Source organism: Mus caroli, chromosome 5 (assembly GCF_900094665.2).
Source record: "Mus caroli chromosome 5, CAROLI_EIJ_v1.1, whole genome shotgun sequence".
NCBI classification, from domain to species: Eukaryota; Metazoa; Chordata; class Mammalia; order Rodentia; family Muridae; genus Mus; species Mus caroli.
Genome location: NC_034574.1, coordinates 31,823,715 through 31,837,297, shown reverse-complemented (window position 1 = coordinate 31,837,297; position 13,583 = coordinate 31,823,715). Strand labels below are relative to the sequence as shown.

General features: G+C 51.1%; 1 protein-coding gene across 4 annotated transcripts in view; it reads right to left on the bottom strand.

The window, feature by feature from the left end:
* Ppp2r2c (protein phosphatase 2 regulatory subunit Bgamma) overlaps nt 1-13,583 on the bottom strand; it is an 89,236-nt gene that overhangs the window by 23,991 nt on the left and 51,662 nt on the right. For all 4 annotated transcript variants that reach the window (XM_029477624.1, XM_021162830.2, XM_029477622.1 and 1 more), the window contains 4 exons: nt 10,697-10,794; nt 7,324-7,489; nt 5,018-5,130; nt 1,279-1,456 (listed from right to left, as the gene is read on the bottom strand). In XM_029477624.1, coding sequence (XP_029333484.1) covers nt 1,279-1,456; nt 5,018-5,130; nt 7,324-7,489; nt 10,697-10,794 — 555 coding nt within the window. The remainder of the gene's footprint in view (nt 1-1,278; nt 1,457-5,017; nt 5,131-7,323; nt 7,490-10,696; nt 10,795-13,583) is intronic.

Genomic DNA, 13,583 nt, shown 5'->3' with positions numbered 1-13,583 from the left:
CTCTCTCTCTCTCCCTCTCCCTCTCCCTCTCCCTCTCTCTCTCTTTCTCTCCAGCACAATCCCACTCACTGTCACACATACCCTCTGCTCCAGGCCCACAGATTCACCCAGCACAGGCCTGCCTTGGCTTGCCCACCTGCTGCTTATGGCCTACAGCAGAGGTGGATGAAGAAAGTGCTCAGCACACACTGGCCTGTCACTAAGCACTCACGCACATCTGGCCTTTGCATGCCTAGTGCCAGCGTCAAGCATGTCATCTGGTCTGGCACACAGTGGGTGCTTGATAAACACCTGCTGGTGAACGCGATGCTCTTCGCCACGGGTGAGCGTAATTCCCATATTCCAGATGGGAGGAGGAGCCGGTGACACAGGGAGGAGGCTCACTGTTGGGGTGATTGACTCTCTTTCCCTTTTCACAACTAACTTGTCCTAACGTCCTGTGGCCACCTAGGTCCAGAGACAGTTACAACACAACCCAAGTCAACAAAGCCAACATAACATTTCTTACTGTCTGTATCCCATCCTAGCTAGACCCTTCCCTGCCCTCCCCAACTCTCTCCCAGGAGATCCAAGCTTGGCTCCATGACTCAGGTCCCTTACTGAGATCTTCAAGGGGCTGGTGACAGTGCCTACCTCACTGAGAGCCCAACACATGAAACTTCACTTAGTATAGCTGTCACTAAGTCCATGTAACAGTGACAAGGTAGCAGCCTGCCCACCCTGGATCGGCCCTGACCTTCCCCAGTTCACTATGCTCAATGTCCTGGAAGTAGCTCTTTCCTAAGCAGGCTGGAGGAGAGGCAGTGCCCAGTCCTTGACTTATTCTGACACCAAGACCCCATTTCTGCCTGGCTTCTGAAACCCTAGCTTCTGACACTGCAGTTGTCACTTTACATCTTGAGTGACACAACACTGGACCAACACACAGGGATGTAACCTCCAGGTCGCTGTCCTGGGGGGTGGTCAGCCTCCCTTTTTCCTCCAGGGTGCATTGTTGCTAGCTCTCTTGCTCCTTCCTGGTTTCTAAGAGAGTTCAAGGTGATGGAGATCACTGCCACTCTAAGGAAGCATAGGATGGGATGGAGCCCTCAGCCACTGTGTCTTTAGGGTGATCATAAATAGACAATTTGTGATCACACACTCAGCCTCTTTTACACTGTAGATGAGACAGGTTCTTCAGTAAGGGAGCAGTCGAGGACAAACAACCCCCCAAGCCAGTGTGCTTACATAACACCCTGAAGCCACTTCCCCTCACCCCCAGGTCAAGGCCAAGGATACTGAAGCTCCGATCAGTGATGGCCAGATGCCAGAGGTTGATGCGTAGGTCGTCCGCTGACATGTAAGTCTCACAGTCGCTGTTGACGGAGATGGAGTTGATGTGGTAGGTGTGGCCATTGGCAAAGATCCTTCTTGGGCTCACCTCCACCATCAGGTCCATGGGCTTCAGCACAGGCACCTGCAGTGGAGAGGCAGTCAGCACCACAAGGGCAGGGGACAGGGAGGGGCACTGGACACAAATCTCAATGGGAGGCTGCAACATTCAAAGCAGGGTATGAAATGAGCATCCATAGCTGGTAAATGTCCCTCACTTGCCCTGCTCATGAAGAATCCTGGACATGGCTGCTTAACTATGAGGTTTTCAAAGTGTCCCAACCTGTACAAGGGGCTCAGGAGGTAAACCCAACCCACGTCGTGTGAACTGAAGTGCCCAGAACATACACACACACACACATACACACACACACACACACACACACACACACGTTGAGGATCCACACTTGACAGACTGATTTACACATCGGATACTGTGGATGTTTAGAGAACTACACACCCAGAACGACATTATCTTGGGCTAATCCACTCCCCTTGATAGGCATTGGTTACCCACCTCTCTGACTGATCTACTGTCCCTTTAACCATCAGGTAAAAGCTTGTATGGGTTTATCAGCTTCCACCAAGTGAGGGTTAGAACGTCATCAGACAGCATCTGAGGCCTGTTGCAGACTTCCCTGCCTAGCTAATGCCTACCCATTGTCTTGATCAATGTACGTAAAAAAATGCCTTGTTTCATGGCTCCTTAAAAATTCGTGTAGCCAGGCTGGAGAGATGGCTCAGCAGTTAAGAGAACTGACTGCTTTTCCAGAGGTCCTGAGTTCAATTCTTAGCAACCACATCCTGGTTCTGGTAAGGGATCTGATGCTCTCTTCTCCTGTATCTGAATATAGAGACAGTATACTCACTCACATACATAAGTAATAAGTAAATCTTAAAAAAAAATTCATGTAGCAACTTCCATATTGGGACATATTAATTGGGACAAGCTGGATCTGTGTTCCCAGGTCATGGTCACTCAGATCTGGTGAGAATAAATGCCTTTTCTCCTGCTTTGGAGGCTGGTGTTCTCAAGGCCCGGTGGGCCCTTGTCACAGCTGGTCTGCCCTAAGGTTATCTGCTACACCTTCTCTTGCTCCTGTCTCTCTGGTATCCACCCAGGTCCCACACAGTCTTCCTCAGTGAATACATAGCAGGGTATGTCCCTGAATGGGGGTGACAGCCTCAGTGCCATATGACAGACAAGCTCCTCTAGTGCAGATGAAACCCACACTGGACAGTGTCTCTCATCTGGGCTCATAGAAGGTGAATACAAATGTGCACACACGTGTGAGCATGTGTGCCCGTGAGTGTGACTGTTCATGCAGCAGTGGCCATGTCTGTCTAACTCTGCTGGGTCCCCGGTTGCTCCCTGTGTGCCTGGATAAGGGTATCTCTGAACCCCTCCGGGGTCCTCTGTCTGGTCCCTATGTGTGGATATGTCATGGTCAGCTCCAAGCCTCCCTCTTTCTCATGATACAATCGCCATCTACCTTGAGGAGCCTGGGTCAGAGAGAGAGGAAGTGGGGCTTCTCTGGAGAAGGGAGGACCATCGTGGTCCAGTCTCTCTTCCCCTACAGCAACCAGGCTTTCTCTTGTCAGCTTAAGAACACCTTGGCTCTCTTAGCTCCTAATGCCTACTGCAGGGAGGGACCACAGCCTCAATCTAGATGGGTTACTCCAAGTGAGCGCATCTAGTGCTGCCTGCCAAGTACCACTAAGGCATCCAAACCGTCTGGAGGCCAGGGAAGCTATGAGGCAGCGTCAGCCACCACCCACTCGGCTATAGTAGGAAGAGACTGGTGCCATCGTCTCATGATCACTGTAGGACACAGGGATTCTGGTCCCACTCCATAAGGAACATGGACTGGGTGGTGACTCTGGAGCCTGACATTCTTACATCCAGATCCCAGCTCCTACTGAGCCCCTCGGTGGAACGATACACTAGTTCCTGGCAAGGCTAACAGGAACTACCAGTAGAGTGAGTGCCTAAAAGGTATGCACACTCACTCAAGGAGGTGGCAGGGGCAGAACTTGAACTCTGGCCCTATGGCTCAAACACACATGTCCATACGCATACAGGAACACATCCTCTCCCCCTCCCCTCTCTATTCCATTTAGCTTATTTTGTGTGTATGACCATTGTGACTGCAAGCACGCATGTGTGTGCTTGTTACCCAGGAAGGTCAGAAGAGGGCACTCCCTTAGAAGTAAGCTGTAAGCTGCCATGTAGGTGCTGGGAGCTGAACCCAGGTCCTCTGCAAGAACAGCAAGTGCTCTTAACCACTGGGCCATCTCTCTAACCCCTCAGAGCTCTTTCATACACTGCTGGGGGATGCAAGTCCTTACGCTTTTTAATTAAGCAGGACAAGAGCTGACTATGGCACAACTCTACAGCACCACCTTCGGCCTCATTGGACCAAAGATGGAGTTCAGCTCCTTCCACCCAGTAGCCCAGGGCTAAGAGTTCACCAAGCTCAACTCAGTAGCTGCAGGGGGAGTATGGCTGTGCCCTGGGCCTCAGTTTCTCCTTTCTGTAATGGGCATTTTCTGCTTATTCTCCCCCTCAACTGCAGGCGCAAAGCCCTTCACAGACACAGCCCACACACCACACCAGTGAGGAAGCATACATAGTGTTTGCTGTGTAATGGGTTAAAACTTTTCATCTTGGAGGAAATCCTGAAGACATAGGTCATAAAGGGGACGTGAAACAACAGGATATTTTAGGACAGGATGTTTACAAGGGGGAGAAACTACAGGTTAGTCTAAGACAGTGATTCTCAACCTGTGGGTCGAGACTACTAGGTGGGTCGAACAACCCTTCCACAGGGGTTGCAGATCAGATATCCTGCATATTTTTACATTGCAATTCACAACAGTGGCAAAATAGCCATTATGAAGTAGCAATGAAAATAATTTTATGGCTGGGGTCACCATAAATTTGAGGAACTATATTAAAGGGCCACAGCATTAGGAAGGTTGAAACCGCTGCTCTAAAGGAAGGCTGAAACATTCCTTCCATCAGGGAAGCTCCTTTAGGATAATAGAGGAACAACTCAAAATAGCTTCAGGAAGTCCCTGAAACTGATCAGGTTCACTAAGTCCCTCCCTCTCTAAGAACATGTATGCAGTAATTACTCTAAAGAGTTACTCTCCAACAAGCTAAGCTGCTTTGAAAAGACTCAGACCATCAGCCTGGAAGGAGCAGAGACCAGGGGACTGATCAGTCGAGCCTCCCAGAAGAGACTCAGAACAGCTGAGCCACCTGGAGAGAACACTCTTCAACCTGCTGAGCTGGCTCCAGTGAGCTCCTTGTTCCCAGCTTTGGTGGGCTGTCACTCATGCTGGGGTGGGATTTGATGATGCAGCTGTCTTTGAGTCACTTCTATTGCTGTAAGTAACCCCTCATCCATGTTCCTATAAACAACCAGAATAAAACTCACTGGTTCATTGCGCTGGACTTGGTAGTGTCAGTACCTTGGTCTTCATCCGTTTCCTATCTGGCATGAGTAGATGTTTGTTTATCACCGCAGGAATAGTGTCACAATGATGTGACCCTGACCCTGGCTCTAAGAGCCCGAAAGGTCCCATGACTTGATAGAATGTAATGCTGACCTAATGTTCACGTAATGTTCACGAAGCTCACCTGCAGTGACGTCACCGTGGACAGGTCCTTCAGCTTTCCCTCCTCATCCTTCAGGTTGTAGCCCTCGGGCCTCTTGTCTCGTTCGGTAATCTTCCATAATTTAATAGTTTTATCTTTAAGGACAGATCAGGGAAGAACAAGGTATTCTATCAACAGCCAGACCAGGAAGAGAATACCCACTCTAGCCAGAGGAACAGTGATATGTGTCCTGGGGCCACCACCCTGGAAATTACCATCCATGTCCCTCTTCCCCCCTCACTGTAGAATACCTCTGAATATGGGCAATCTGTTTCTGCTGCATCTTCTACTCACTGGCAGGGGATGTTACTAGGTCAAAGAGCATGCCCCTTGCAAGGGTCACTACTGACCTCTACACTGGGCATGTACCACTGTCCCTTCCTGAGGAGAAGGTGGCCACTCTGCCATTCCTAATTCAGTGGTACTTGCCACCCAGAAGCCAACTCCAGGAGCCTCTCCCCCATACTCCTTCCTTGGATGTCACAGGAGGAAGAATCAGTGGCGATAATTTTATGGCTCATCTTGGCTGTGACACATTGTTCAAAACACACTGGCTCTTTTATGAAGGATCCTTTAGAATTAATTAAAATTTAAATCCATAAGCAGATAACCTGCCATCAGGAGATCGTAGACCTCATATCATTGGCTGAAGGCCCTGACAGAATGAAAGCCTACCTCCTTGGGAGGAGGGGATTTGGCCAGCAGACACCCTCCAGGCTTGAGCTGTGAGCTTCTGGCCTCACAATCACAGGGGTCAGAATCACAGGTCCTCGCCATCTCCACCTCCCCCTCTCTCCTCTCTCAGTCTCTCCCCCACAACCAACGCTGTGAACATGGGGAGGAGCTAGAGAGAAATCTGCTTTCAAATGGGGCCCTCAATAGGGGTACAGCCTTCTGTGAGGACAGGGTAGAAATGAGCTGTAAAGCTGGTGTAGACATTTTGTGGGGCTGAAAAGTAGATGGCTCCCATGGCTGGCTTATTTCTAGAATGGCAGGAAGTGATTTTTAAAGACATTTGTGCATGTGTGGGTACACACACACACACATGTGCACATGCACACGAGCTAAGCATCATCTATACAAGCTCCTGGTTCCATGTGACTATCCATCCACCCAACACACACACAGGATAAAACCCCCAGAGTCCAGGTGTACTGAGCTGAGTCCAGCCAGGCCTATGGGAGGCCAGATAGATCCTGTCCTTTCAAAGACTGGCAGAGACACACAGTTAGAATGACAGGTGTTCAGTCATGGGAGGGTCAGCAGGACATGAGCCATCAGGACAGACTTCGTGAGGCAATATCCAGCGGGTGGAGAGGGGATGGAGAGGGAAGTGACATGTTAGAGACTCTGAGGGCAGGCAGGTGACAAAGAATGGGTCACTCTCACCGGGGCGTGGTGGCGCACGCCTTTAATCCCAGCACTCGGGAGGCAGAGGCAGGTGGATTTCTGAGTTCGAGGCCAGCCTGGTCTACAGAGTGAGTTTCAGGACAGCCAGGGCTACACAGAGAAACCCTGTCTCGAAAAACCAAATAAACAAACAAACAAACAAAGAATGGGTCACTCTCAGGAAGCCCTGTAGCCCCCTCAGCGATGGGACTTCCTTAGGGAAGGCACAGGTGACGCCACCATCTTCCCAGCCTCGCTCAGGCTCACACAGCACTTACTATTCTCAGATCACTGGGCGGATATCTATCTCCACACAACCACAGAAGGGAGCTGGGTTGACCTCTGGGCAGTATGGAAGTCGAGACTAAGGAAAGCAAGGCCATGTGCCCCAGTCCCCAAAGCTGGCCGGGACCCCAATCTGCCCCACCATACCCCTGGCCCTGGCTCATGGGCTCAGAGGAGAAAAAGGAATAGCAGGGCAAGTGTGGGAACTGCATGGCTGCTCCAGGCCAGGAGAGCTGCAAAGCCTACACCTGATACCTTGGGGTAGCAGGCAAAACTGGCATGTGGCAATAGTTATTGTTCTGAGGCAGAGAGACAAATGTCAGCTGCCTGTCTGTTTGTCACATCATTGGGGACAGCCCCAGTTTGGGTGACTTGTGACTCTGGCTAAGAGTTCAGTTTGTATCTGGTGGTCCCTAGTTTCCGGCCCTGGTCCTTGGTGTTTGAAATATTCAACCTCGTCTCCACCTTGGAGCTCTCCATGCCCATTATATCTACAAGGGTGGGAGATTTGTGACCAGACAGGGAAAGCTGAAGGGTGGCCTGGTTGTCACTAAAACCACAGAGAAACCTGGAAGGCTGAGTGAGTCGGGAAAGCCACACCCGCGGGGCCTCACCATTGGTGGACAGCAGTGAGTGCGCGGCATTCTGCTGCGGGAGCCATTTGATCTTGTTGATTTTCTCCTCTATCTCCAGGCTCTTCAGGTAGTCAAACTCCGGCTCGTGGCTCTGGAAGGTGCTGTATACATCGTACTCACCCTGGCTGTGAGGTGCGTTCTTACTCTGCAGGGAAACCCAAAGGCAGACTGAGCCGCAGGAGTGCCCACGGAAGAGGGAGGCAGGCGTGAGAAGGGGCTGAACACATGTTGCTATATGTGTACCATCAGCATCAGCAAAGGAAACTACTGATACCGTGTACATGTGTGTGCAGGGATGTGTGTGTGTGTGTGTGTGTAGATATGGTACAGGGGGCGTGTGGGTACATGCAGGGGTATATGTATGCAAGCAGAAGGTGGGAGATTGGAAAGTGTATGTGTGTGTGTGTGTGTAGGTATGTGCAGGTATGTGTGTGCAAGTATGTATGTTTCACAGGTGTGTGTGTAGGCATGTACACAGAGAGGGTGTGGGTATATGCAGGAGTATGTGTGTGCAAGTAGTGGGTATCAAAGTGTGTGTGTGTGTGTAGGTATGTGTACTGGCTAGTTTTGTGTCAACTTGACACAGCTGGAGTTATCACAGAGAAAGGAGCTTCAGTTGAGGAAATGCCTCCATAAGATCCACTGTAAGGCATTTCCTCAATTAGTGATCAAGGGGGAAAGGTCCCTTGTAGGTGGGACCATCTCTGGGCTGGTAGTCTTGGTTCTATAAGAGAGCAGGCTGAGCAAGCCAGGGGAAGCAAGCCAATAAAGAACATCCCTCCATGGCCTCTGCATCAGCTCCTGCTCCCTGACCTGCTTGAGTTCCAGTCCTGACTTCCTTGGTGATGAACAACAGTATGGAAATGTAAGCTGAATAAACTCTTTCCTCCCCAACTTGCTTCTTGGTCATGATGTTTGTGCAGGAATAGAAACCCTGACTAAGACAGTATGGTACATGGAGGGTGTGGGTACATGCATGGGTATATGTATGCAAGCAGAAGGTGGGAGATTGGAAAGTGTGTATGTGTGTGTATGTGTGCGTGTGCACAGAGAGGTGTGTGCACAGTTTTGTGTAGGTGTGTGTGTGTGTTTGTGCAAGTTTGTGTGTATACAGGGATATAAATGTGTGCTGGTGTGTATGCATGTGTACCTGGGTGTTTTTGTACATGGGTGTGTATATACAGGGGTTATGTGGATATGTGCTAAAGTGTATGCATTTTATACAAAGGGTATGCAGGTGTGTGCCCAGAGATTTGTGTGTGTGGACGAGGGTTTGCAGGTGTATATGCAGGTGTGCATGCATGTGCATGAACATGCACACACAAGGGACAAGGGACAACCTTAGGTATCATCCTCAGAAACACTGCCCACCCTCTTTGAGGCAGAGCCTCTCATTGTCTTGGATCTCACCAGTTAGGCTAGCAAGGCTCGGAGATCTTCCTGTCCCCACCCTCCCCAAAAGTGGGATCACAGGCACTCGTATTTTCATGTGGGTTCTGGGGAACTAAACTTAGGTCCTCATACTTGTGAGACCATGGGTCTCCCCATGTTTCCACAAAGTGGCCACCACTCACCCCGCTGAGGTCAGATGCCAATGCCGAGCGTCTATCCATCCTCATTAGTCAGGTCTTAACCCTGCTTCTCACAGTGGCTTCCACCCCAGTTTGGGTAGCAGAGTTCCTATGTACCCCCTCTTGGTGGAGACCTCCAAAAGCTGAGTGCTGAACCTGCCATAAATACTGGGACCACTTTCCTAGCAGACAAGTCAAGTTTCTATGACAACACAAGATCACAGCTGGGAACGAGTGAAGATGGCCCAGCCAAGCACAGCTTCGGGTTTTCTGCTCGTTTTGAAAGTGCCTATTTTTAGGTCCCTGTCTCTCTCTTGCGTTAGAATCTATTTGAAAATCCTTCCACGTTTTCGCCTCCTCTTCCCATGAGCACTAGTCGTGAAAAAGGTCAGCAGGACCAGAGGGAGAGACAGACTAATGGAGAAAAGCCAGAACCTCTGAGCTCCTTTCTCTCTGCAGTGGGCAGAATGATGGCTGACTCTGGTGTGCCCTGGTGGGACAGTTTGGTCTTGTGACACCTGTGTGCACCAGGCTGTCCCTGGCCTGCCCTTGGTGAGCTATTTTAAGCCCTCTGTGCTGCAGTTCTTCAGCTGTCAGATGAAGGGTAACAGCAGCTCTCTGTGTGGTGGGGTGGGGATGAGGGGTCTATATGAGCTAAGGCAGCAAGGGGACCTCACCCTGGAGGGGTGAAGGCAGCTTCAGCTCCTCACCTGACCCTGCCTCCCTTGAGCCTCTCCCTTCTCCCTTCCCTGGTTCCTCATCCCCCAACACATTCAGTGATTGAGAGGCCTCCCTGCTTGGGTGACAGAACATAGTCAAGAGCCCAGCAGGTTCCCACGGGCTTGCTGCTGATTGGTCTGTCTGTAAGTGGGTGTGCATCTGTACCCTCAGGGACCAACAAGAAAGAGAAAACAAGGAAACTGTGTGGAAGGAGAATGCTCAGCACTGGGTCGACATAAAGTGGTACCTCAGGTGAGGGGGCTCAGACCACAGGGTCCTTTAGGGTTTCAGAAATGACCTCCTGGGTGGATGGTCTCTGGTTGCTCTTGTATTCAGAATCCTGCTGCATAGCAACAGGGGAGGGCAGAAAAGCAGAGTAAGACTGGCTTGAAACCAGGAATAGGTGCCACACACTCTTAATCCCAGCATTCCAGAGGCAGAAACAGGTGGAGCCCTGTGTTCTAGGCCAGCCTTGTCTAGAGAGAGATTTCAGGACAGCCAAGGCTACACAGAGAAACCCTGTCTTGAAAAACAAAACAAAACAAAACAAAACAAAACAAAACAAAACAAAACAAAACAAAACAAAACAGTACAGAATAGTTTGAAGAGTGGAAGCCTGAGCAAAACCTGCCAGTCGGGCAGAGTTGGATGGGATTGGGGGTCTTGGATCCTTTCCTAGCAGCAGCCGCAGGCCACACAGGTAGGGAAGGTTCTGCTGAGAGCTTGTTGGTTTGTCTGGGACAGCACATGTCAGTGAATAATCCGCTCATTTCTTTTGAATGGGGGGCTCAGCACACTGCTATGAGAGCTATCCCAGTCCGCTCACCAGGCCCATCCCCAAATCCCTTGCCCTCTGGCCCCAGGGACCTTGTGACAGAAGGCAGTCAGTAACAGAATTCTAACTGGGCACCTAGGCAAGGCGGACCAGAAGTCCATGGCCTGCATCCTGCTGGGGGCCACATCTCCCTCACCCCTCCTCCCCCTCTCCCCACCCCACTTCTGCCTCTAGCCATCTGCCTATCCTCTTCCTGCCCTCCCTCATGATCCCTCCACACACATACCTCTGGTTCCCGCTGGAAGATAACCACCCTGCCACCCTTGTCACCTGTGGCGAGCAGTTCCCCAGTGTGGTTGAACTCGACAGTGGAGATGACGTCAGCTTGAGGAAGCAAGACAGAAGGCATCAGTTAGCCGGCTGTATCATCACACAGTGATGTCCGTACATTGCTAGGCTCTGCAGACCCCACACCCCGGGGGCCCCTGGAGCAGAAGTATAGAGCATGCTGAGGGTCCCCACTCTCCTGCAGGAACGTGTGACTCTTCCCTACACCCTGTCCCTCACACAACAATAGGCAGGCTTGATCTCCTTGCTCCGAAGGTCACTGGTACAAACCTGACACTTAGGCTGAGCTCCAGTTCCCAGGGACAAACTGGGGACAGGGTGGGGTCATGCTGAGGGCCTGGGGCCTGTTGGGCATCAGGGAAGGGAGGCACCATTCCACAGGGCTGGATGCCATCAAGACCTTCCACAGGTCAAGATGTTGCAGCTTTGGAAGGGAGGCAAGGGAAGGCAATTGTCTATGGGGACAGTAGGGACCAAGGGTCAAGACACAGTGGCTTGTAGTCTCTAATGTTTCCCTTTGGGGGAAACTAAGGACTGGGCATAAAGCCAGGGAAGCCAGTGTACTGGGACAGATGAAGAGTGGGTTCAAAGCTGGGGACCACAACAGCTAGAAGACTGTCTGCAAACTGGGGACAGAAGGTTGGTGGCATTGCAAGCCACCTGAATGTGCCTTGTCGTCCCTTCTTGAATCAGGCCCTATGTCCACTCCTTATACCTATGGCAGGAAATGAAAAACCAGCCACTCCCTTGCCAGGACAGTGCCTGGTAGTGGTTGGGGTGAACTTCCAGCTCACCTCCAGACAGGCCTCTGGAATTTCTCCCAAGCCATACTCTAGATGGCTGAGCTCAACTTACCACCTAGAGGCTTTGCTCATGGGGTTGACTCCCCAGTCACTGGAGTGTCTGACCTACTTGTGTGGGCAGGTGTCTGGAGAGAGCCCACAGGGCTAGACCCAGCCTCCAGTCTCAGTATCTGGGAATGAAGGCAACCCCCAATCTCCTCAGGCTCTGTGAGCCACAGTGAAGACTGGTCTGAACATTCCAGGTGGCCAGCCACAGGGCCAGGCCACACACGGGAAGGACAGCACTGGGCCTGGCAGGAGAGCTTCTCCTTCTAGACAAGGCCAGAGCTCACCAGCCCTAAACCTGAGGCTGTCCTACCACAGGATTTATCGGAATTCCAAAATGATTTTTATCTTAAATTTAAACATATTCCTAATATTGAAAAGGTGGAGGTAGTCCTGCCAAAGCATATTTCCAATACATTCTAAAGCACAGAAAGTTCTAGAGCATCAACCCATGTGCCCAAGCAGCAACTGTCGGCAGGGCAGGGCAGGGCAGGGAAGGGTCTACCCCTGTGAATGGGATTCCTGGTGCTTCTTCACCTTTCTGACCCGGGCTCTGTCAGTACCAAAACCTTTGACCCCAACTATGATAACAGGAGCATCTGTCAAACAGGCCATCAAGGTACCAGTTCTCCATGGGTCCAGTAGATCACTAGCAGGCCTCTCTGACTATACTGACTATATTCAACTCTTTAGATAGTCACCAGAGAGATGCCCTTGAACCGTGCCTCATGCCTCAACCGCCAGCAGTCTCCACACCTGATTTCCTTCTCTGGGTATTAGCAATAGCAGATAGATAGCCTTTCCTATTCCAACAACCATTCCTCGGCTCAACCTCCAATGACACTCAAGCCCAGTGCTATCACTGTCCTTCAAAGGAAGGCCTGAGCCCCCTCCTAAACGCTCATCTGCATCACTGTGCCCACAATAGAAGTCAATATGGAGAGTCCAGCAACACTACGGGCTAACACCATGACACGTCACTTCCTGCCCAGGGCTTCTGAACAGCTTTGTACTTCACATTCAGAGCAGTCTGTAACTGTGCACACCAGGACCCCCAGACCTTCCCTGCTCCTGCCCCTGCCCCAGCTCCCTCCCTGGAACTCACCCCCCCCCCACTTGGATGGTAAACCTCTCACCTGTCCTGGACTCTGAGCAGGGTTCTGGGATTTGCTTGGGCCTATGGGACAACAAGGGACGAATACACTCAGCTCTACCCTGTCGCCTCTGCTTTTGCCAGCAGACAGACCTGCCCAGGCTAGTCCACCAGTCTTCACAGAGGCAAGGGCCACTGAGCCACTAGCCAAGCCTAGCCTGCAGCAGGCCACCAGTGAATAAGCCCAAACAGACCCTTTGCAGATGTTTAACAAACTATCTGCCAGTGATGGATACCTGCCAGGCTACCCTGCCATCACTCCATGCCTGACCCAGTGTCTTCTCATCCCAGCTGATCAATGTCAACATCCAGCCTAGACCTTGGGCCTGGGTGCTCTCCCCTGACATCAGTACAACATAGTCTGGAGACTTTCTTCCCATCTTGGACATGGGCAGTTACTCGGTGAACTAGTGTGGCAACCTTGTTGAACCTTTTACCAGCGTCTTCGCCCGTTCCATGGCAGCCTGTTCCCCTTCTCCTGGCCTGGGCTGTATGCTGTGTTCCTTATCTGTATCTGGTAGCTATATATGTACTTCAAAGCCACAGTGGTGCCTGTGTCTGGTGTAGTATGTGCATCTACTCAACACAAACCTTTTATTTATCAAAAACTTTTCTTTAGGGGTGCTGGGTGTAAGACCCAGGCTATATTACAGGCCAGCATTGAGCTGTACCCCCAGCTCCAACACATGCCCTCCAGAGGGAGCCCCTGACCCACACTGGGCCTCTGAGCTGTAATAAATGCCAGCTGTGGTAGCAAGAAATCAGGGCATTGATACAGGATGATAAAGAGACATACCATATCCTTTATGCTTAAATAGAGAGGA